Raw genomic sequence first — 23,008 nt, forward strand, 5'->3', positions numbered from 1 at the left:
TCACTAACCTGTCCTAACCAGCCCCTTCCACAAATCTCACTAACCTGTCCTAACCGCCCCTTCCCCGAGTCTCACTAACCTGTCCTAACCAGCCCCTTTCCCAAGTCTCACTAACCTGTCCTAACCAGCCACTTTCCCAAATCTCACTAACCTATCCTAACTAGCCCATTCCCTGAGCCTCACTAGCCTGTCCTAACCAGCCCCTTCCCAGAGTCTCACTAACCTGTCCTAACCAGCCCCTTCCCTGAGTCTCATTAACCTGTCCTAAGCAGCCCCTTCCCCGAATCTCACTAACCTGTCCTAACGAGCACCTTCTCCGAGTCCCACTAACCTGTCCTAACGAGCACCTTCTCCGAGTCCCACTAACCTGTCCTAACGAGCACCTTCTCCGAGTCTCACTAACCTGTCCTAACCAGCCCCTTCCCCGAGACTCACTAACCTGTCCTAAGCAGCCCCTTCCCCGAATCTCACTAACCTGTCCTAACGAGCACCTTCTCCGAGTCCCACTAACCTGTCCTAACCAGCCCCTTCCCCGAGTCTCTCTAACCTATCCTAACCAGCCCCTTCCCCGAGTCTGACTAACCTGTCCTAACCAGCCACTTCCCCAAGTTTCACTAACCTGTCCTAACCAGCCCCTACCCCAAGTTTCACTAACCTGTCCTAACCAGCCCCTTCCCCGAGTTTCACTAACCTGTCCTAACCAGCCCCTTCCCCGAGATTCACTAACCTGTCCTAACCAGCCCCTTCCCCAAGTTTCACTAACCTGTCCGAACCAGCCTCTACCCCAAGTTTCACTAACCTGTCCCAACCAGCCCCTTCCCCAAGTTTCACTAACCTGTCCTAACCAGCCCCTTCCCTGAGTCTCATTAACCTGTCCGAAGCAGTCCCTTCCCCGAATCTCACTAACCTGTCCTAACGAGCACCTTCTCCGAGTCCCACTTACCTGTCCTAACCAGCCCCTTCCCCGAGTCTCACTAACCTGTCCTAACCAGCCCCTACCCCAAGTTTCACTAACCTGTCCTAACCTGCCCCTTCCTCAAGTGTCACTAACCTGTCCTAACCAACCCCTTCCCCAAGTTTCACTAACCTGTCCTAACTGGCTCCGTCCCCAAGTTTCACTAACCTGTCCTAACCAACCCCTTCCCCAAGTTTCACTAACCTGTCCTAACCAGCCCCTTCCCCAAGTTTCACTAACCTGTCCTAACCAGCCCCTTCCCCAAGTTTCACTAACCTGTCCTAACCAGCCCCTTCCCCAAGTTTCACTAACCTGTCCTAACCAGCCCCTACCCCAAGTTTCACTAACCTGTCCTAACCAGCCCCTTCCCCAAGTTTCACTAACCTGTCCTAACCAGCCCCTTCCCCAAGTTTCACTAACCTGTCCTAACCAGCCCCTTCCCCAAGTTTCACTAACCTGTCCTAACCAGCCACTTCCCCAAGTTTCACTAACCTGTCCTAACCAGCCCCTTCCCCAAGTTTCACTAACCTGTCCTAACCAGCCCCTTCCCCAAGTTTCACTAACCTGTCCTAACCAGTCCCTACCCCAAGTTTCACTAACCTGTCCTAACCAGCCCCTTCCCCAAGTTTCACTAACCTGTCCTAACCAGCACCTTCCCCGATCCTGTCTCTCTTTCCAGACCCCAGTTATTGGGGAAAGTTGGCATTGAGAAACCAAGTCTCAACTACAATTTTAAAACAACAGTACTGAGGTGGGGAGCGGAAAAGAGACGGTGCAGCCCAGGATCCCGAGGGAAAGGGAGCAAGAAATATTGGAGGTCCTGGGGAATAGGTCTCAGGGTTTGACTGAGAGTGGGTGTGTGCTGGAGGTCCTGGGGAATAGGTCTCAGGGTTTGACCGAGAGTGGATCTGTGCTGGAGGACTGGAGAATAGGTCTCAGGGTTTGACTGAGAGTGGGTGTGTGCTGGAGGTCCTGGGGAATAGGTCTCAGGGTTTGACTGAGAGTGGATCTGTGCTGGAGGTCCTGGGGAATAGGTCTCAGGGTTTGACTGAGAGTGGGTGTGTGCTGGAGGACTGGAGAATAGGTCTCAGGGTTTGACTGAGAGTGGATCTGTGCTGGAGGACTGGAGAATAGGTCTCAGGGTTTGACCGAGAGTGGGTGTGTGCTGGAGGTCCTGGGGAATAGGTCTCAGGGTTTGACTGAGAGTGGGTGTGTGCTGGAGGACTGGAGAATAGGTCTCAGGGTTTGACTGAGAGTGGATCTGTGCTGGAGGACTGGAGAATAGGTCTCAGGGTTTGACCGAGAGTGGATCTGTGCTGGAGGACTGGAGAATAGGTCTCAGGGTTTGACTGAGAGTGGATCTGTGCTGGAGGACTGGAGAATAGGTCTCAGGGTTTGACTGAGAGTGGGTGTGTGCTGGAGGACTGGAGAATAGGTCTCAGGGTTTGACCGAGAGTGGGTGTGTGCTGGAGGACTGGAGAATAGGTCTCAGGGTTTGACCGAGAGCGATCTGTGCTGGAGGACTGGAGAATAGGTCTCAGGGTTTGACCGAGAGTGGGTGTGTGCTGGAGGACTGGAGAATAGGTCTCAGGGTTTGACTGAGAGTGGGTGTGTGCTGGAGGACTGGAGAATAGGTCTCAGGGTTTGACTGAGAGTGGATCTGTGCTGGAGGACTGGAGAATAGGTCTCAGGGTTTGACTGAGAGTGGGTGTGTGCTGGAGGACTGGAGAATAGGTCTCAGGGTTTGACCGAGAGTGGGTGTGTGCTGGAGGACTGGAGAATAGGTCTCAGGGTTTGACTGAGAGTGGATCTGTGCTGGAGGACTGGAGAATAGGTCTCAGGGTTTGACTGAGAGTGGATCTGTGCTGGAGGACTGGAGAATAGGTCTCAGGGTTTGACTGAGAGTGGATCTGTGCTGGAGGACTGGAGAATAGGTCTCAGGGTTTGACTGAGAGTGGATCTGTGCTGGAGGACTGGAGAATAGGTCTCAGGGTTTGACTGAGAGTGGGTGTGTGCTGGAGGACTGGAGAATAGGTCTCAGGGTTTGACCGAGAGCGATCTGTGCTGGAGGACTGGAGAATAGGTCTCAGGGTTTGACTGAGAGCGATCTGTGCTGGAGGACTGGAGAATAGGTCTCAGGGTTTGACTGAGAGTGGGTGTGTGCTGGAGGACTGGAGAATAGGTCTCAGGGTTTGACCGAGAGTGGATCTGTGCTGGAGGACTGGAGAATAGGTCTCAGGGTTTGACTGAGAGTGGATCTGTGCTGGAGGACTGGAGAATAGGTCTCAGGGTTTGACTGAGAGTGGGTGTGTGCTGGAGGACTGGAGAATAGGTCTCAGGGTTTGACTGAGAGCGATCTGTGCTGGAGGACTGGAGAATAGGTCTCAGGGTTTGACCGAGAGTGGGTGTGTGCTGGAGGACTGGGGAATAGGTCTCAGGGTTTGACTGAGAGTGGATCTGTGCTGGAGGACTGGAGAATAGGTCTCAGGGTTTGACCGAGAGTGGGTGTGTGCTGGAGGACTGGAGAATAGGTCTCAGGGTTTGACTGAGAGTGGATCTGTGCTGGAGGACTGGAGAATAGGTCTCAGGGTTTGACTGAGAGTGGATCTGTGCTGGAGGACTGGAGAATAGGTCTCAGGGTTTGACTGAGAGTGGATCTGTGCTGGAGGACTGGAGAATAGGTCTCAGGGTTTGACTGAGAGTGGATCTGTGCTGGAGGACTGGAGAATAGGTCTCAGGGTTTGACTGAGAGTGGGTGTGTGCTGGAGGACTGGAGAATAGGTCTCAGGGTTTGACCGAGAGCGATCTGTGCTGGAGGACTGGAGAATAGGTCTCAGGGTTTGACCGAGAGTGGGTGTGTGCTGGAGGACTGGAGAATAGGTCTCAGGGTTTGACCGAGAGTGGGTGTGTGCTGGAGGACTGGAGAATAGGTCTCAGGGTTTGACTGAGAGTGGATCTGTGCTGGAGGACTGGAGAATAGGTCTCAGGGTTTGACCGAGAGTGGGTGTGTGCTGGAGGACTGGAGAATAGGTCTCAGGGTTTGACTGAGAGTGGGTGTGTGCTGGAGGACTGGAGAATAGGTCTCAGGGTTTGACTGAGAGTGGATCTGTGCTGGAGGACTGGAGAATAGGTCTCAGGGTTTGACTGAGAGTGGATCTGTGCTGGAGGACTGGAGAATAGGTCTCAGGGTTTGACTGAGAGTGGATCTGTGCTGGAGGACTGGAGAATAGGTCTCAGGGTTTGACTGAGAGTGGGTGTGTGCTGGAGGACTGGAGAATAGGTCTCAGGGTTTGACTGAGAGCGATCTGTGCTGGAGGACTGGGGAATAGGTCTCAGGGTTTGACCGAGAGTGGGTGTGTGCTGGAGGACTGGAGAATAGGTCTCAGGGTTTGACTGAGAGTGGATCTGTGCTGGAGGACTGGAGAATAGGTCTCAGGGTTTGACTGAGAGTGGGTGTGTGCTGGAGGACTGGGGAATAGGTCTCAGGGTTTGACTGAGAGTGGGTGTGTGCTGGAGGACTGGAGAATAGGTCTCAGGGTTTGACTGAGAGTGGGTCTGTGCTGGAGGACTGGAGAATAGGTCTCAGGGTTTGACCGAGAGTGGGTGTGTGCTGGAGGACTGGAGAATAGGTCTCAGGGTTTGACTGAGAGTGGGTGTGTGCTGGAGGACTGGAGAATAGGTCTCAGGGTTTGACTGAGAGTGGATCTGTGCTGGAGGACTGGAGAATAGGTCTCAGGGTTTGACTGAGAGTGGATCTGTGCTGGAGGACTGGAGAATAGGTCTCAGGGTTTGACTGAGAGTGGGTGTGTGCTGGAGGACTGGAGAATAGGTCTCAGGGTTTGACTGAGAGCGATGTGTGCTGGAGGACTGGAGAATAGGTCTCAGGGTTTGACCGAGAGTGGGTGTGTGCTGGAGGACTGGAGAATAGGTCTCAGGGTTTGACTGAGAGTGGGTGTGTGCTGGAGGACTGGAGAATAGGTCTCAGGGTTTGACTGAGAGTGGGTCTGTGCTGGAGGACTGGAGAATAGGTCTCAGGGTTTGACTGAGAGTGGGTCTGTGCTGGAGGACTGGAGAATAGGTCTCAGGGTTTGACTGAGAGTGGGTGTGTGCTGGAGGACTGGAGAATAGGTCTCAGGGTTTGACTGAGAGTGGATCTGTGCTGGAGGACTGGAGAATAGGTCTCAGGGTTTGACTGAGAGTGGGTGTGTGCTGGAGGACTGGAGAATAGGTCTCAGGGTTTGACTGAGAGTGGGTCTGTGCTGGAGGACTGGAGAATAGGTCTCAGGGTTTGACCGAGAGCGATCTGTGCTGGAGGACTGGAGAATAGGTCTCAGGGTTTGACTGAGAGTGGGTGTGTGCTGGAGGACTGGAGAATAGGTCTCAGGGTTTGACCGAGAGTGGGTGTGTGCTGGAGGACTGGAGAATAGGTCTCAGGGTTTGACTGAGAGTGGATCTGTGCTGGAGGACTGGAGAATAGGTCTCAGGGTTTGACTGAGAGTGGGTGTGTGCTGGAGGACTGGAGAATAGGTCTCAGGGTTTCACTGAGAGTGGATCTGTGCTGGAGGACTGGAGAATAGGTCTCAGGGTTTGACTGAGAGTGGGTGTGTGCTGGAGGACTGGAGAATAGGTCTCAGGGTTTGACTGAGAGTGGATCTGTGCTGGAGGACTGGAGAATAGGTCTCAGGGTTTGACTGAGAGTGGGTGTGTGCTGGAGGACTGGGGAATAGGTCTCAGGGTTTGACTGAGAGTGGATCTGTGCTGGAGGTCCTGGGGAATAGGTCTCAGGGTTTGACTGAGAGTGGGTCTGTGCTGGAGGACTGGAGAATAGGTCTCAGGGTTTGACCGAGAGCGATCTGTGCTGGAGGACTGGAGAATAGGTCTCAGGGTTTGACCGAGAGTGGGTGTGTGCTGGAGGACTGGAGAATAGGTCTCAGGGTTTGACTGAGAGTGGATCTGTGCTGGAGGACTGGAGAATAGGTCTCAGGGTTTGACTGAGAGTGGGTGTGTGCTGGAGGACTGGAGAATAGGTCTCAGGGTTTGACTGAGAGTGGGTGTGTGCTGGAGGACTGGAGAATAGGTCTCAGGGTTTGACCGAGAGTGGGTGTGTGCTGGAGGACTGGAGAATAGGTCTCAGGGTTTGACTGAGAGCGATCTGTGCTGGAGGACTGGAGAATAGGTCTCAGGGTTTGACCGAGAGTGGGTGTGTGCTGGAGGACTGGAGAATAGGTCTCAGGGTTTGACTGAGAGTGGGTGTGTGCTGGAGGACTGGAGAATAGGTCTCAGGGTTTGACTGAGAGTGGATCTGTGCTGGAGGACTGGAGAATAGGTCTCAGGGTTTGACTGAGAGTGGGTGTGTGCTGGAGGACTGGAGAATAGGTCTCAGGGTTTGACCGAGAGTGGGTGTGTGCTGGAGGACTGGAGAATAGGTCTCAGGGTTTGACTGAGAGTGGATCTGTGCTGGAGGACTGGAGAATAGGTCTCAGGGTTTGACTGAGAGTGGATCTGTGCTGGAGGACTGGAGAATAGGTCTCAGGGTTTGACTGAGAGTGGATCTGTGCTGGAGGACTGGAGAATAGGTCTCAGGGTTTGACTGAGAGTGGATCTGTGCTGGAGGACTGGAGAATAGGTCTCAGGGTTTGACTGAGAGTGGGTGTGTGCTGGAGGACTGGAGAATAGGTCTCAGGGTTTGACCGAGAGCGATCTGTGCTGGAGGACTGGAGAATAGGTCTCAGGGTTTGACTGAGAGCGATCTGTGCTGGAGGACTGGAGAATAGGTCTCAGGGTTTGACTGAGAGTGGGTGTGTGCTGGAGGACTGGAGAATAGGTCTCAGGGTTTGACCGAGAGTGGATCTGTGCTGGAGGACTGGAGAATAGGTCTCAGGGTTTGACTGAGAGTGGATCTGTGCTGGAGGACTGGAGAATAGGTCTCAGGGTTTGACTGAGAGTGGGTGTGTGCTGGAGGACTGGAGAATAGGTCTCAGGGTTTGACTGAGAGCGATCTGTGCTGGAGGACTGGAGAATAGGTCTCAGGGTTTGACCGAGAGTGGGTGTGTGCTGGAGGACTGGGGAATAGGTCTCAGGGTTTGACTGAGAGTGGATCTGTGCTGGAGGACTGGAGAATAGGTCTCAGGGTTTGACCGAGAGTGGGTGTGTGCTGGAGGACTGGAGAATAGGTCTCAGGGTTTGACTGAGAGTGGATCTGTGCTGGAGGACTGGAGAATAGGTCTCAGGGTTTGACTGAGAGTGGATCTGTGCTGGAGGACTGGAGAATAGGTCTCAGGGTTTGACTGAGAGTGGATCTGTGCTGGAGGACTGGAGAATAGGTCTCAGGGTTTGACTGAGAGTGGATCTGTGCTGGAGGACTGGAGAATAGGTCTCAGGGTTTGACTGAGAGTGGGTGTGTGCTGGAGGACTGGAGAATAGGTCTCAGGGTTTGACCGAGAGCGATCTGTGCTGGAGGACTGGAGAATAGGTCTCAGGGTTTGACCGAGAGTGGGTGTGTGCTGGAGGACTGGAGAATAGGTCTCAGGGTTTGACCGAGAGTGGGTGTGTGCTGGAGGACTGGAGAATAGGTCTCAGGGTTTGACTGAGAGTGGATCTGTGCTGGAGGACTGGAGAATAGGTCTCAGGGTTTGACCGAGAGTGGGTGTGTGCTGGAGGACTGGAGAATAGGTCTCAGGGTTTGACTGAGAGTGGGTGTGTGCTGGAGGACTGGAGAATAGGTCTCAGGGTTTGACTGAGAGTGGATCTGTGCTGGAGGACTGGAGAATAGGTCTCAGGGTTTGACTGAGAGTGGATCTGTGCTGGAGGACTGGAGAATAGGTCTCAGGGTTTGACTGAGAGTGGATCTGTGCTGGAGGACTGGAGAATAGGTCTCAGGGTTTGACTGAGAGTGGGTGTGTGCTGGAGGACTGGAGAATAGGTCTCAGGGTTTGACTGAGAGCGATCTGTGCTGGAGGACTGGGGAATAGGTCTCAGGGTTTGACCGAGAGTGGGTGTGTGCTGGAGGACTGGAGAATAGGTCTCAGGGTTTGACTGAGAGTGGATCTGTGCTGGAGGACTGGAGAATAGGTCTCAGGGTTTGACTGAGAGTGGGTGTGTGCTGGAGGACTGGGGAATAGGTCTCAGGGTTTGACTGAGAGTGGGTGTGTGCTGGAGGACTGGAGAATAGGTCTCAGGGTTTGACTGAGAGTGGGTCTGTGCTGGAGGACTGGAGAATAGGTCTCAGGGTTTGACCGAGAGTGGGTGTGTGCTGGAGGACTGGAGAATAGGTCTCAGGGTTTGACTGAGAGTGGGTGTGTGCTGGAGGACTGGAGAATAGGTCTCAGGGTTTGACTGAGAGTGGATCTGTGCTGGAGGACTGGAGAATAGGTCTCAGGGTTTGACTGAGAGTGGATCTGTGCTGGAGGACTGGAGAATAGGTCTCAGGGTTTGACTGAGAGTGGGTGTGTGCTGGAGGACTGGAGAATAGGTCTCAGGGTTTGACTGAGAGCGATGTGTGCTGGAGGACTGGAGAATAGGTCTCAGGGTTTGACCGAGAGTGGGTGTGTGCTGGAGGACTGGAGAATAGGTCTCAGGGTTTGACTGAGAGTGGATCTGTGCTGGAGGACTGGAGAATAGGTCTCAGGGTTTGACCGAGAGTGGGTGTGTGCTGGAGGACTGGAGAATAGGTCTCAGGGTTTGACTGAGAGTGGGTGTGTGCTGGAGGACTGGAGAATAGGTCTCAGGGTTTGACTGAGAGTGGGTCTGTGCTGGAGGACTGGAGAATAGGTCTCAGGGTTTGACTGAGAGTGGGTCTGTGCTGGAGGACTGGAGAATAGGTCTCAGGGTTTGACTGAGAGTGGGTGTGTGCTGGAGGACTGGAGAATAGGTCTCAGGGTTTGACTGAGAGTGGATCTGTGCTGGAGGACTGGAGAATAGGTCTCAGGGTTTGACTGAGAGTGGGTGTGTGCTGGAGGACTGGAGAATAGGTCTCAGGGTTTGACTGAGAGTGGGTCTGTGCTGGAGGACTGGAGAATAGGTCTCAGGGTTTGACCGAGAGCGATCTGTGCTGGAGGACTGGAGAATAGGTCTCAGGGTTTGACTGAGAGTGGGTGTGTGCTGGAGGACTGGAGAATAGGTCTCAGGGTTTGACCGAGAGTGGGTGTGTGCTGGAGGACTGGAGAATAGGTCTCAGGGTTTGACTGAGAGTGGATCTGTGCTGGAGGACTGGAGAATAGGTCTCAGGGTTTGACTGAGAGTGGGTGTGTGCTGGAGGACTGGAGAATAGGTCTCAGGGTTTCACTGAGAGTGGATCTGTGCTGGAGGACTGGAGAATAGGTCTCAGGGTTTGACTGAGAGTGGGTGTGTGCTGGAGGACTGGAGAATAGGTCTCAGGGTTTGACTGAGAGTGGATCTGTGCTGGAGGACTGGAGAATAGGTCTCAGGGTTTGACTGAGAGTGGGTGTGTGCTGGAGGACTGGGGAATAGGTCTCAGGGTTTGACTGAGAGTGGATCTGTGCTGGAGGTCCTGGGGAATAGGTCTCAGGGTTTGACTGAGAGTGGGTCTGTGCTGGAGGACTGGAGAATAGGTCTCAGGGTTTGACCGAGAGCGATCTGTGCTGGAGGACTGGAGAATAGGTCTCAGGGTTTGACCGAGAGTGGGTGTGTGCTGGAGGACTGGAGAATAGGTCTCAGGGTTTGACTGAGAGTGGATCTGTGCTGGAGGACTGGAGAATAGGTCTCAGGGTTTGACTGAGAGTGGGTGTGTGCTGGAGGACTGGAGAATAGGTCTCAGGGTTTGACTGAGAGTGGATCTGTGCTGGAGGACTGGAGAATAGGTCTCAGGGTTTGACTGAGAGTGGGTGTGTGCTGGAGGACTGGAGAATAGGTCTCAGGGTTTGACCGAGAGCGATCTGTGCTGGAGGACTGGAGAATAGGTCTCAGGGTTTGACCGAGAGTGGGTGTGTGCTGGAGGACTGGAGAATAGGTCTCAGGGTTTGACTGAGAGTGGATCTGTGCTGGAGGACTGGAGAATAGGTCTCAGGGTTTGACTGAGAGTGGATCTGTGCTGGAGGACTGGAGAATAGGTCTCAGGGTTTGACTGAGAGTGGATCTGTGCTGGAGGACTGGGGAATAGGTCTCAGGGTTTGACTGAGAGTGGATCTGTGCTGGAGGACTGGAGAATCGGTCTCAGGGTTTGACTGAGAGTGGATCTGTGCTGGAGGACTGGAGAATAGGTCTCAGGGTTTGACTGAGAGTGGGTGTGTGCTGGAGGACTGGAGAATAGGTCTCAGGGTTTGACCGAGAGCGATCTGTGCTGGAGGACTGGAGAATAGGTCTCAGGGTTTGACCGAGAGCGATCTGTGCTGGAGGACTGGAGAATAGGTCTCAGGGTTTGACTGAGAGCGATGTGTGCTGGAGGACTGGAGAATAGGTCTCAGGGTTTGACTGAGAGTGGATCTGTGCTGGAGGACTGGAGAATAGGTCTCAGGGTTTGACCGAGAGCGATCTGTGCTGGAGGACTGGAGAATAGGTCTCAGGGTTTGACCGAGAGCGATCTGTGCTGGAGGACTGGAGAATAGCCAATATCATATCCATTTTCAAAAAGGGAGACAGAGCTCCACACATTGGGCTTCAAACCATAGGCAGGACATCGACCCACTGGAGAGGGCACAGTGCAGACTCACTGAGTTGCTGGGTATGTGGGAATACAAAAATGAAGAAAGACGTAAAATTGAGACTGTTTCTATTCCAACAGTGGACATTAGGGGTGATTTAATACAATGAATTACAATCATGACGGGATGGGACAGAGTGGATAAAGACAGGCTGTTTCGAGTGATTGAGGGGTCTAGAACGATGGGACATAGATATAAGATTAAATGTGAATGATTTAGGAGAGAGAGCAGTAGAAATCTATTTACACAGAGAGTTCTGAGACTGTGGAATGATCGACCAGAGTTAGTGACTGAAGGCAGGGGGTGATTTGTTTGGGTTACTCCTGCTTCAACAGATGTGATGGGGAGACCCTGGTTACACATGTAATCATAGAATCATAGAAAGTTTACGGCACAGGAGGAGGCCATTCGGCCCATCGTGTCCGCACCGGCTGAGAAACGAGCCACCCAGCCTAATCCCACTTTCCCGCATTTGGTCCGTAGCCCTGCAGGTCACGGCTCTTCAGGTGCACATCCAGGTACTTTTTAAATGAGTTGAGGGTTTCTGCCTCTACCACCCTCTCAGGCAGTGAGTTCCAGACCCCCACCACCCTCTGGGTGGAAAAAATCTTTCCTCAGCTCCCCTCTAATCCTTCTACCAATTACTTTAAATCTATGCCCCCTGGTTATTGACCTCTCTACTAAGGGAAATAGGTCCTTCCTATCCACTCTATCTAGGCCCCTCATAATTTTATACACCTCAATCAAATCACCCCTCGGCCTCCTCTGTTCCAAGGAAAACAACCCCAGCCTGTCTAATCTTTCCTCATAGCTAAAATTCTCCAGTCCTGGCAACATCCCTGTAAATCCCCTCTGCACCCTCTCGAGTGTAATCACATCCTTCCTGTAATGTGGTGACCAGAACTGTGCACAGTACTCAAGCTGTGGCCTAACCAGTGTTTTATATATTCCTGCTTTTATATTCTATTCCTCAGCTAATAAAGGAAAGTATTCCACATGCCTTTTTAACCACCTTATCTACCTGTCCTGCTACCTTCAGGCACCCGTGCTCATACACTCCAAGGTCCCTCACTCCCTCTACACCTCTCAGTATCCTCCCATTTATTGTGTACTCCCTTGCCTTGTTTGCTCTCCCCAAATGCATTATCTCACACTTCCCCGGATTGAACTCCATTTGCCACTTTTCTGCCCATCTGACCAGTCCATTGATATTTTCCTGCAGTCTACAGCTTTCCTCCTCATTATCAACCACACGGCCTATCTTTGTGTCATCCGCAAATTTCTTAATCATGCCTCCTATGTTTAAGTCCAACTCGTTAATGTATATCACAAAAAGCAAAGGACCCAGCACCAAGCGCTGCGGCACCCCACTGGAAACAGCCTTCCAGTCGCAAAAAACACCCGTCGACCATTACCCTTTGCTTCCTGCCACTAAGCCAATTTTGGATCCAATTTGCCACATTCCCTTGGATCCCATTGGCTTTTACTTTTTTGACCAGTCTGCCACGTGGGACCTTGTCAACAGCCTTGCTAAAATCCATGTCGACTACATCAAACGTGCTACCCTCATCGACCCTCCTTCACACCTCCTCAAAAAATTCAATCAAGTTAGTCAGACACGACCCCTTAACAAATCCATGCTGACTGTCCTTGATTACTCCGTGCCTTTCTAAGTGACAGTTTATCCTGTCCCTCAGAATTGATTCCAATAATTTGCCCACCACCGTGGTTAGACTGGCTGGCCTGTAATTACTCGGTCTATCCCTCGCTCCCTTTTTAAACAATGGTACAAAGTTAGCAGTCCTCCAATCCTCCGGCACCACGCCTGTATCCAGTGAGGATTGGAAAATGATTATTAAAGCCTCCGTTATTTCCTCCCTGGCTTATTTTAACAGCCTGGGATACATTTCATCCGAACCTGGTGATTTCAAAGATGATAATCCCCTTAAAACTTCCTCTCTCACTATGTTTATCCCATCCAATATTTCACACTCCTCCTCCTTAACTTCAATCTCTGTATCATCCCTCTCCTTTGTGAAGACAGACCCAAAGTATTCATTAAGAACCATACCCACATCTTCCGCCTCCACACATAGGTTACCTTTTTGGTCTCTAATGGGCCCTACTCTTTCCTTAGTTATCCTCTTGCTCTTAATGTATTTATAAAACATTTTGGGGTTTTCTTTGATTTTACTTGCTAATATTTTTTCATGCTCTCTCTTTGCTTTCCTAATTTCCTTTTTAACTTCACCCCTGCACTTTGTAAACTCCTCTAAGCTTTCCGTAGTATTGAGTTCCCAGTAGACACTATCTTACCCCGAATGCTTCTTGACATCCAGGACATCAGGGACTCCCCCGAAATTGAGGAAAATCATCCCTCGGGTCAACATTTAACAATAAGTTAGATAGGTGGATAAAGTAAAGGGAAATAAAGAGATATGGGATTAGGATACTGCTGGTGTGCAGGATAAGCACCAACACGGTCTGGTTGGACCAAGCGGCCTCTTGCTATGGTGTAATTTCTATGTAATTCTATGTAAATTGGCTCTGAATACCAGCAGGATGGATTGTGGATCAGCTGGAGTCTGTGGGAATACTGCGGGATCCCTTCTTTACATATGCCATAGTAAGCACTGAGATCCAGCAGCCTCTGCTCACCCTCTCACCAGGCCAACATAGCCAGCAGTTTATAAACTGGAGCTGAGACGGTTGTGATTTTCCTCAGGAGAAGGATATCTCACCAAAAGATGCCATGGAATCACAGTCTGCAGGCAGCCTGGAAAACTCTTTTTTTCTGATAATTCAATGAACTTTAAAGGTGGCCTTGATTTACCAGAGGTTCAGGTAGAGGCCTGAGAATCAAACACTATACTCACAAAGAAGAGGAGATTGAAGAGGAAAAGGAAATACTTGGTGGCTTTAATGCAGCCTTTCCCCATTTTTCTCAGTCTGTGGCCTGTGGGAACAGGAAAGAAGAACTTAGTTCAGAATCGCACCAATCTCCACCCACACTTCCAAATGTTTCCAATCAGATGTAAAGTATCTGATGACACTCCGTCACACTGGCAGGCAGTGGAAGGGTCGAAATCCAGAACTACTTTCAGCAGCAACTGGACTCGGCAAGGGTTAGGTCCTTAATCTTATGATTGGGGCAACCCTTTACCTTCTGCAAAAGAGTAGGTACAGGCCTTTACTCCCAGGACTGGGACAGGCCTTTACTCCCAGGATTGGGACAGGCCTTTACTCCCAGGACAGGGACAGGCCTTTACTCCCAGGACTGGGACGGGCCTTTACTCCCAGGACTGGGACAGGCCTTTACTCCCAGGACTGGGACAGGCCTTTACTCCCAGGACAGGGACAGGCCTTTACTCCCAGGACTGGGACGGGCCTTTACTCCCAGGACTGGGACGGGCCTTTACTCCCAGGACAGGGAGAGGCCTTTACTCCCAGGACTGGGACAGGCCTTTACTCCCAGGACAGGGACGGGCATTTACTCCCAGGACTGGGACGGGCCTTTACTCCCAGGACTGGGACAGGCCTTTACTCCCAGGACAGGGACAGGCCTTTACTCCCAGGACAGGGACAGGCCTTTACTCCCAGGATTGGGACAGGCCTTTACTCCCAGGACAAGGACAGGCCTTTACTCCCAGGACTGGGACAGGCCTTTACTCCCAGGACTGGGACAGGCCTTTACTCCCAGGACTGGGACAGGCCTTTACTCCCAGGATTGGGACAGGCCTTTACTCCCAGGACAAGGACAGGCCTTTACTCCCAGGACTGGGACAGGCCTTTACTCCCAGGACTGGGACAGGCCTTTACTCCCAGGACAGGGACAGGCCTTTACTCCCAGGACATGGACAGGCCTTTACTCCCAGGACAGGGACAGGCCTTCACTCCCAGGATTGGGACAGGCCTTTACTCCCAGGACTGGGACAGGCCTTTACTCCCAGGACAGGGACAGGCCTTTACTCCCAGGACAGGGACGGGCCATTACTCCCAGGACTGGGACGGGCCTTTACTCCCAGGACTGGGGGACTGGGACGGGCCTTTACCCCCAGGACTGGGCTGTACACAGTCTCCCTGCACTCAATTATACTAAGGGCCGAGGCCCAGTAATGGGTCCAATTCCGAGTAGCCGGTCTCCTTGTACTTAGTGCTGGTTTGGACACTTACTTCCCCTGTCACCGGGCAAAAAATAAAGTCACAGAGAAACGGCCACCCCATCTAAAAAGTGTCGGGGAGTCACGGCAGCAGCATGTGACATGATGGCAGCATGAAGGACTTCAGTTACAATTTCCTCGGTCGTGAAGCAGTTTGCTGAACGCGGCCCCCCGGAGGCTGATTAACCAGACACAGCAGCACTGGTGAAAAACCACAGCTGGAATTTAGCCACAGTGAACTGTATGACTCCCCCAGACCCTCGGCTAGCTCCCTTCACTGAAGGACTCGCTGTGATCAGGTGACACCTCCTGTACCTCAGACAGTGACTACAGGCACGCAACCAGATGTGAGCAGACATTTTCTGGTGTTGGTGACCACTGGGGCTCAAGTGAAACTGTTGGTATGAAGACAACCCTCGTCCCCTCGAAACTTACAAAACAAAACCCTCCACACTCTGACTCTTTTACCCAGTCCCCATCTTTCACTGACGCTGCAGCCAAAGACAAAGCTGTCGTACACAGCAAGATCCCAGTTACTGATATCACAGGGACATCAGTAAAAGGAGATGGTCAACAACTCCAAATCAGCGAATCACAATCGAGTTCACAAAAACGTTCTCAACTCGAGGTATCACAGACAGGGACTGACATTCCCGACAATATCCCACTCCAGGAGTATCACAGACAGGGACTGAAATTCCCGACAATATCCCACTCCTGGAATATCACAGACACGGACTGACATTCCCGACAATATCCCACTCCAGGAGTATCACAGACACGGACTGACATTCCCGACAATATCCCACTCCAGGAATATCACAGACAGGGACTGACATTCCCGACTATATCCCACTCCTGGAATATCACAGACACGGACTGACATTCCCGACAATATCCCACTCCAGGAATATCACAGACAGGGACTGACATTCCCGACAATATCCCACTCCTGGAATATCACAGACACGGACTGACATTCCCGACAATATCCCACTCCAGGAATATCACAGACAGGGACTGACATTCCCGACAATATCCCACTCCTGGAGTATCACAGACACGGACTGACATTCCCGACAATATCCCACTCCAGGAATATCACAGACAGGGACTGACATTCCCGACAATATCCCACTCCTGGAATATCACAGACACGGACTGACATTCCCGACAATATCCCACTCCAGGAATATCACAGACAGGGACTGACATTCCCGACAATATCCCACTCCTGGAATATCACAGACACGGACTGACATTCCCGACAATATCCCACTCCAGGAATATCACAGACAGGGACTGACATTCCCGACAATACCCCACTCCTGGAGTATCACAGACACGGACTGACATTCCCGACTATATCCCACTCCTGGAGTATCACAGACACGGACTGACATTCCCGACAATACCCCACTCCTGGAGTATCACAGACACGGACTGACATTCCCGACTATATCCCACTCCTGGAATATCACAGACACGGACTGACATTCCCGACAATATCCCACTCCAGGAATATCACAGACACGGACTGACATTCCCGACTATATCCCACTCCTGGAGTATCACAGACACGGACTGACATTCCCGACAACACCCCACTCCTGGAGTATCACAGACAGGGACTGACATTCCCGACAATATCCCACTCCTGGAGTATCACAGACAGGGACTGACATTCCCGACAATATCCCACTCCAGGAATATCACAGACAGGGACTGACATTCCCGACTATATCCCACTCCAGGAGTATCACAGACAGGGACTGACATTCCCGACTATATCCCACTCCAGGAATATCACAGACAGGGACTGACATTCCCGACAATATCCTACTCCAGGAGTATCGCAGACAGGGACTGACATTCCCGACAATATCCCACTCCAGGAATATCACAGACAGGGACTGACATTCCCGACAATATCCCACTCCAGGAATATCACAGACAGGGACTGACATTCCCGACAATATCCCACTCCAGGAGTATCACAGACAGGGACTGACATTCCCGACAATATCCCACTCCAGGAGTATCACAGACAGGGACTGACATTCCCAACAATATCCCACTCCTGGAGTATCACAGACAGGGACTGACATTCCCGACTATATCCCACTCCTGGAGTATCACAGACAGGGACTGACATTCCCAACAATATCCCACTCCTGGAGTATCACAGACAGGGACTGACATTCCCGACAATACCCCACTCCAGGAGTATCACAGACAGGGACTGACATTCCCGACAACACCCCACTCCTGGAGTATCACAGACAGGGACTGACATTCCCGACAATATCCCACTCCTGGAGTATCACAGACAGGGACTGACATTCCCGACAATATCCCACTCCAGGAATATCACAGACAGGGACTGACATTCCCGACTATATCCCACTCCAGGAGTATCACAGACAGGGACTGACATTCCCGACTATATCCCACTCCAGGAATATCACAGACAGGGACTGACATTCCCGACAATATCCTACTCCAGGAGTATCGCAGACAGGGACTGACATTCCCGACAATATCCCACTCCAGGAATATCACAGACAGGGACTGACATTCCCGACAATATCCCACTCCAGGAATATCACAGACAGGGACTGACATTCCCGACAATATCCCACTCCAGGAGTATCACAGACAGGGACTGACATTCCCGACAATATCCCACTCCAGGAGTATCACAGACAGGGACTGACATTCCCAACAATATCCCACTCCTGGAGTATCACAGACAGGGACTGACATTCCCGACAATATCCCACTCCAGGAGTATCACAGACAGGGACTGACATTCCCGACTATATCCCACTCCTGGAATATCACAGACACGGACTGACATTCCCGACTATACCACACTCCTGGAATATCACAGACAGGGACTGACATTCCCGACTATATCCCACTCCTGGAATATCACAGACAGGGACTGACATTCCCGACTATATCCCACTCCTGGAATATCACAGACACGGACTGATATTCCCGACTATATCCCACTCCTGGAATATCACAGACAGGGACTGACATTCCCAACTATATCCCACTCCTGGAATATCACAGACAGGGACTGACATTCCCGACTATACCCCACTCCTGGAATATCACAGACACGGACTGACATTCCCGACTATATCCCACTCCTGGAATATCACAGACACGGACTGACATTCCCGACTATACCCCACTCCTGGAATATCACAGACACGGACTGACATTCCCGACTATATCCCACTCCTGGAATATCACAGACAGGGACTGACATTCCCAACTATATCCCACTCCTGGAATATCACAGACAGGGACTGACATTCCCGACTATATCCCACTCCTGGAATATCACAGACAGGGACTGACATTCCCGACTATATCCCACTCCTGGAATATCACAGACACGGACTGATATTCCCGACTATATCCCACTCCTGGAATATCACAGACACGGACTGACATTCCCGACTATATCCCACTCCTGGAATATCACAGACACGGACTGACATTCCCGACTATATCCCACTCCTGGAGTATCACAGACACGGACTGACATTCCCGACTATATCCCACTCCTGGAGTATCACAGACACGGACTGACATTCCCGACTATATCCCACTCCTGGAATACCACAGACAGGGACTGACATTCCCGACTGTATCCCGCTCCTGGAATATCACAGACAGGGACTGACATTCCCGACTATATCTAACTCCTGGAATATCACAGACACGGACTGACATTCCCGACTATATCCCACTCCTGGAGTATCACAGACACGGACTGACCTTCCCGACTATATCCCACTCCTGGAGTATCACAGACACGGACTGACATTCCCTTCTATAGCCCACTCCTGGAATATCACAGACACGGACTGACATTCCCGACTAGACCCCACTCCTGGAGTATCACAGACACGGACTGACATTCCCTTCTATAGCCCACTCCTGGAATATCACAGACACGGACTGACCTTCCCGACTATATCCCACTCCTGGAGTATCACAGACACGGACTGACATTCCCTTCTATAGCCCACTTCTGGAATATCACAGACACGGACTGACATTCCCAACTATATCCCACTCCTGGAATATCACAGACAGGGACTGACATTTCCGACAATATCCCACTCCTGGAATATCACAGACACGGACTGACATTCCCGGCTATATCCCACTCCTGGAATACCACAGACAGGGACTGACATTCCCAACTATATCCCACTCCTGGAATATCACAGACAGGGACTGACATTTCCGACAATATCCCACTCCTGGAATATCACAGACACGGACTGACATTCCCGGCTATATCCCACTCCTGGAATACCACAGACACGGACTGACATTCCCAACTATATCCCACTCCTGGAATATCACAGACAGGGACTGACATTTCCGACAATATCCCACTCCTGGAATATCACAGACACGGACTGACATTCCCGGCTATATCCCACTCCTGGAATACCACAGACAGGGACTGACATTCCTGACTATATCCCACTCCTGGAGTATCACAGACATGGACTGACATTCCCGACTATATCCCACTCCTGGAGTATCACAGACACGGACTGACATTCCCGACTATATCCCACTCCTGGAATATCACAGACAGGGACTGACATTCCCGACTATATCCCACTCCTGGAGTATCACAGACACGGACTGACATTCCCGACTATATCCCACTCCTGGAATATCACAGACAGGGACTGACATTCCCGACTATATCCCACTCCTGGAGTATCACAGACACGGACTGACATTCCCGACTATATCCCACTCCTGGAGTATCACAGACACGGACTGACATTCCCGACTATACCCCACTCCTGGAGTATCACAGACATGGACTGACATTCCCGACTATATCCCACTCCTGGAGTATCACAGACACGGACTGACATTCCCGACTATATCCCACTCCTGGAATATCACAGACAGGGACTGACATTCCCGACTATATCCGACTCCTGGAGTATCACAGACACGGACTGACATTCCCGACTATATCCCACTCCTGGACTATCACAGACACGGACTGACATTCCCGACTATATCCCACTCCTGGAATATCACAGACACGGACTGACATTCCCGACTATATCCCACTCCTGGAATATCACAGACACGGACTGACATTCCTGACTATATCCCACTCCTGGAATATCACAGACACGGACTGACATTCCCGACTATATCCCACTCCTGGAGTATCACAGACACGGACTGACATTCCCGACTATATCCCACTCCTGGAGTGTCACAGACAGGGACTGACCTTCCCGACTATATCCCACTCCTGGAGTATCACAGACAGGGACTGACATTCCCGACAATATCCCACTCCTGGAGTATCACAGACACGGACTGACATTCCCGACAATACCCCACTCCTGGAGTATCACAGATAGTGACTGACATTCCCGACTATATCCCACTCCTGGAATATCACAGACACGGACTGACATTCCCGACTATATCCCACTCCTGGAGTATCACAGACACGGACTGACATTCCCGACTATACCCCACTCCTGGAATATCACAGACAGGGACTGACCTTCCCGACTATATCCCACTCCTGGAGTATCACAGACAGGGACTGACATTCCCGACTATATCCCACTCCTGGAATATCACAGACACGGACTGACATTCCCGACTATATCCCACTCCTGGAATATCACAGACACGGACTGACATTTCCAACGATATCCCACTCCTGGAATATCACAGACAGGGACTGACATTCCCGACTAGACCCCACTCCTGGAATATCACAGACACGGACTGACATTCCCGACTATATCCCACTCCTGGAGTATCACAGACACGGACTGACATTCCCGACTATATCCCACTCCTTGAACATCACAGACAGGAACTGACATTCCCGACTATATCCCACTCCTGCAATATCACAGACACGAACTGACATTCCCGACGATACCCCACTCCTGCAATATCACAGACACGAACTGACATTCCCGACTATATCCCACTCCTGGAATATCACAGACAGGGACTGACATTCCCGACTAGACCCCACTCCTGGAATATCACAGACACGGACTGACATTCCCAACTATATCCCACTCCTGGAATATCACAGACAGGGACTGACATTCCCGACTATATCCCACTCCTGGAGTATCACAGACAGGGACTGATATTCCCGACTATACCCCACTCCTGGAGTATCACAGACACGGACTGACATTCCCGACTATACCCCACTCCTGGAGTATCACAGACAGGGACTGACATTCCCGACGAGACCCCACTCCTGGAGTATCACAGTCACGGACTGACATTCCCGACCAAATCCCACTCCTGGAGTATCACAGACACGGACTGACATTCCCGACAATACCCCACTCCTGGAGTATCACAGACAGGGACTGACATTCCCGACAATATCCCACTCCTGGAGTATCACAGACAGGGACTGACATTCCCGACAATATCCCACTCCAGGAATATCACAGACAGGGACTGACATTCCCGAATATATCCCACTCCAGGAGTATCACAGACAGGGACTGACATTCCCGACTATATCCCACTCCAGGAATATCACAGACAGGGACTGACATTCCCGACAATATCCTACTCCAGGAGTATCGCAGACAGGGACTGACATTCCCGACAATATCCCACTCCAGGAATATCACAGACAGGGACTGACATTCCCGACAATATCCCACTCCAGGAATATCACAGACAGGGACTGACATTCCCGACAATATCCCACTCCAGGAGTATCACAGACAGGGACTGACATTCCCGACAATATCCCACTCCAGGAGTATCACAGACAGGGACTGACATTCCCAACAATATCCCACTCCAGGAGTATCACAGACAGGGACTGACATTCCCAACAATATCCCACTCCAGGAGTATCACAGACAGGGACTGACATTCCCGACAATATCCCACTCCAGGAGTATCACAGACAGGGACTGACATTCCCGACTGTATCCCACTCCTGGAATATCACAGACACGGACTGACATTCCCGACTATATCCCACTCCTGGAATATCACAGACAGGGACTGACATTCCCGACTATATCCCACTCCTGGAATATCACAGACAGGGACTGACATTCCCGACTATATCCCACTCCTGGAATATCACAGACACGGACTGATATTCCCGACTATATCCCACTCCTGGAATATCACAGACAGGGACTGACATTCCCAACTATATCCCACTCCTGGAATATCACAGACAGGGACTGACATTCCCGATTATATCCCACTCCTGGAATACCACAGACAGGGACTGACATTCCCGACTGTATCCCGCTCCTGGAGTATCACAGACAGGGACTGACATTCCCGACTATATCTAACTCCTGGAGTGTCACAGACAGGGACTGACATTCCCGACTATATCCCAATCCTGGAGTATCAGGGACAGGAACTGACATTCCTGACTATATCCCACTCCTGGAGTATCACAGACAAGGACTGACATTCCCGACTATATCCCACTCCTGGAGTATCACAGACAGGAACTGACATTCCTGACTATATCCCACTCCTGGAGTATCACAGACAGGAACTGACATTCCTGACTATATCCCACTCCTGGAGTATCAGGGACAGGAACTGACATTCCCGACTATATCCCACTCCTGGAGTATCACAGACAGGAACTGACATTCCTGACTATATCCCACTCCTGGAGTATCACAGACAGGAACTGACATTCCTGACTATATCCCACTCCTGGAGTATCAGGGACAGGAACTGACATTCCTGACTATATCCCACTCCTGGAGTATCACAGACAAGGACTGACATTCCCGACTATATCCCACTCCTGGAGTATCACAGACAGGAACTGACATTCCTGACTATATCCCACTCCTGGAGTATCACAGACAGGAACTGACATTCCTGACTATATCCCACTCCTGGAGTATCACAGACAGGAACTGACATTCCTGACTATATCCCACTCCTGGAGTATCACAGACAGGGACTGACATTCCCGACTATATCCCACTCCTGGAATATCACAGACAGGGACTGACATTCCCGACTATACCCCACTCCTGGAGTATCACAGACAGGAACTGACATTCCCGACTATATCCCACTCCTGGAGTATCACAGACAGGAACTGACATTCCTGACTATATCCCAATCCTGGAGTATCAGGGACAGGGACTGACATTCCCGACTATATCCCA

At 51.3% G+C, this 23,008-nt stretch overlaps 1 protein-coding gene across 1 annotated transcript in view; it reads right to left on the reverse strand.

The window, feature by feature from the left end:
* The window catches only part of LOC137328124 (CD82 antigen-like), a 290,065-nt gene that overhangs the window by 88,864 nt on the left and 178,193 nt on the right, over window positions 1-23,008 (reverse strand). Inside the window, exon 2 of the mRNA XM_067994303.1 lies at window positions 13,491-13,570. Coding sequence (XP_067850404.1) covers window positions 13,491-13,553 — 63 coding nt within the window. The 5' untranslated portion in view covers window positions 13,554-13,570. The remainder of the gene's footprint in view (window positions 1-13,490; window positions 13,571-23,008) is intronic.

The sequence above is a fragment of the Heptranchias perlo genome, chromosome 12 (assembly GCF_035084215.1).
Source record: "Heptranchias perlo isolate sHepPer1 chromosome 12, sHepPer1.hap1, whole genome shotgun sequence".
Classification (NCBI taxonomy): Eukaryota; Metazoa; Chordata; class Chondrichthyes; order Hexanchiformes; family Hexanchidae; genus Heptranchias; species Heptranchias perlo.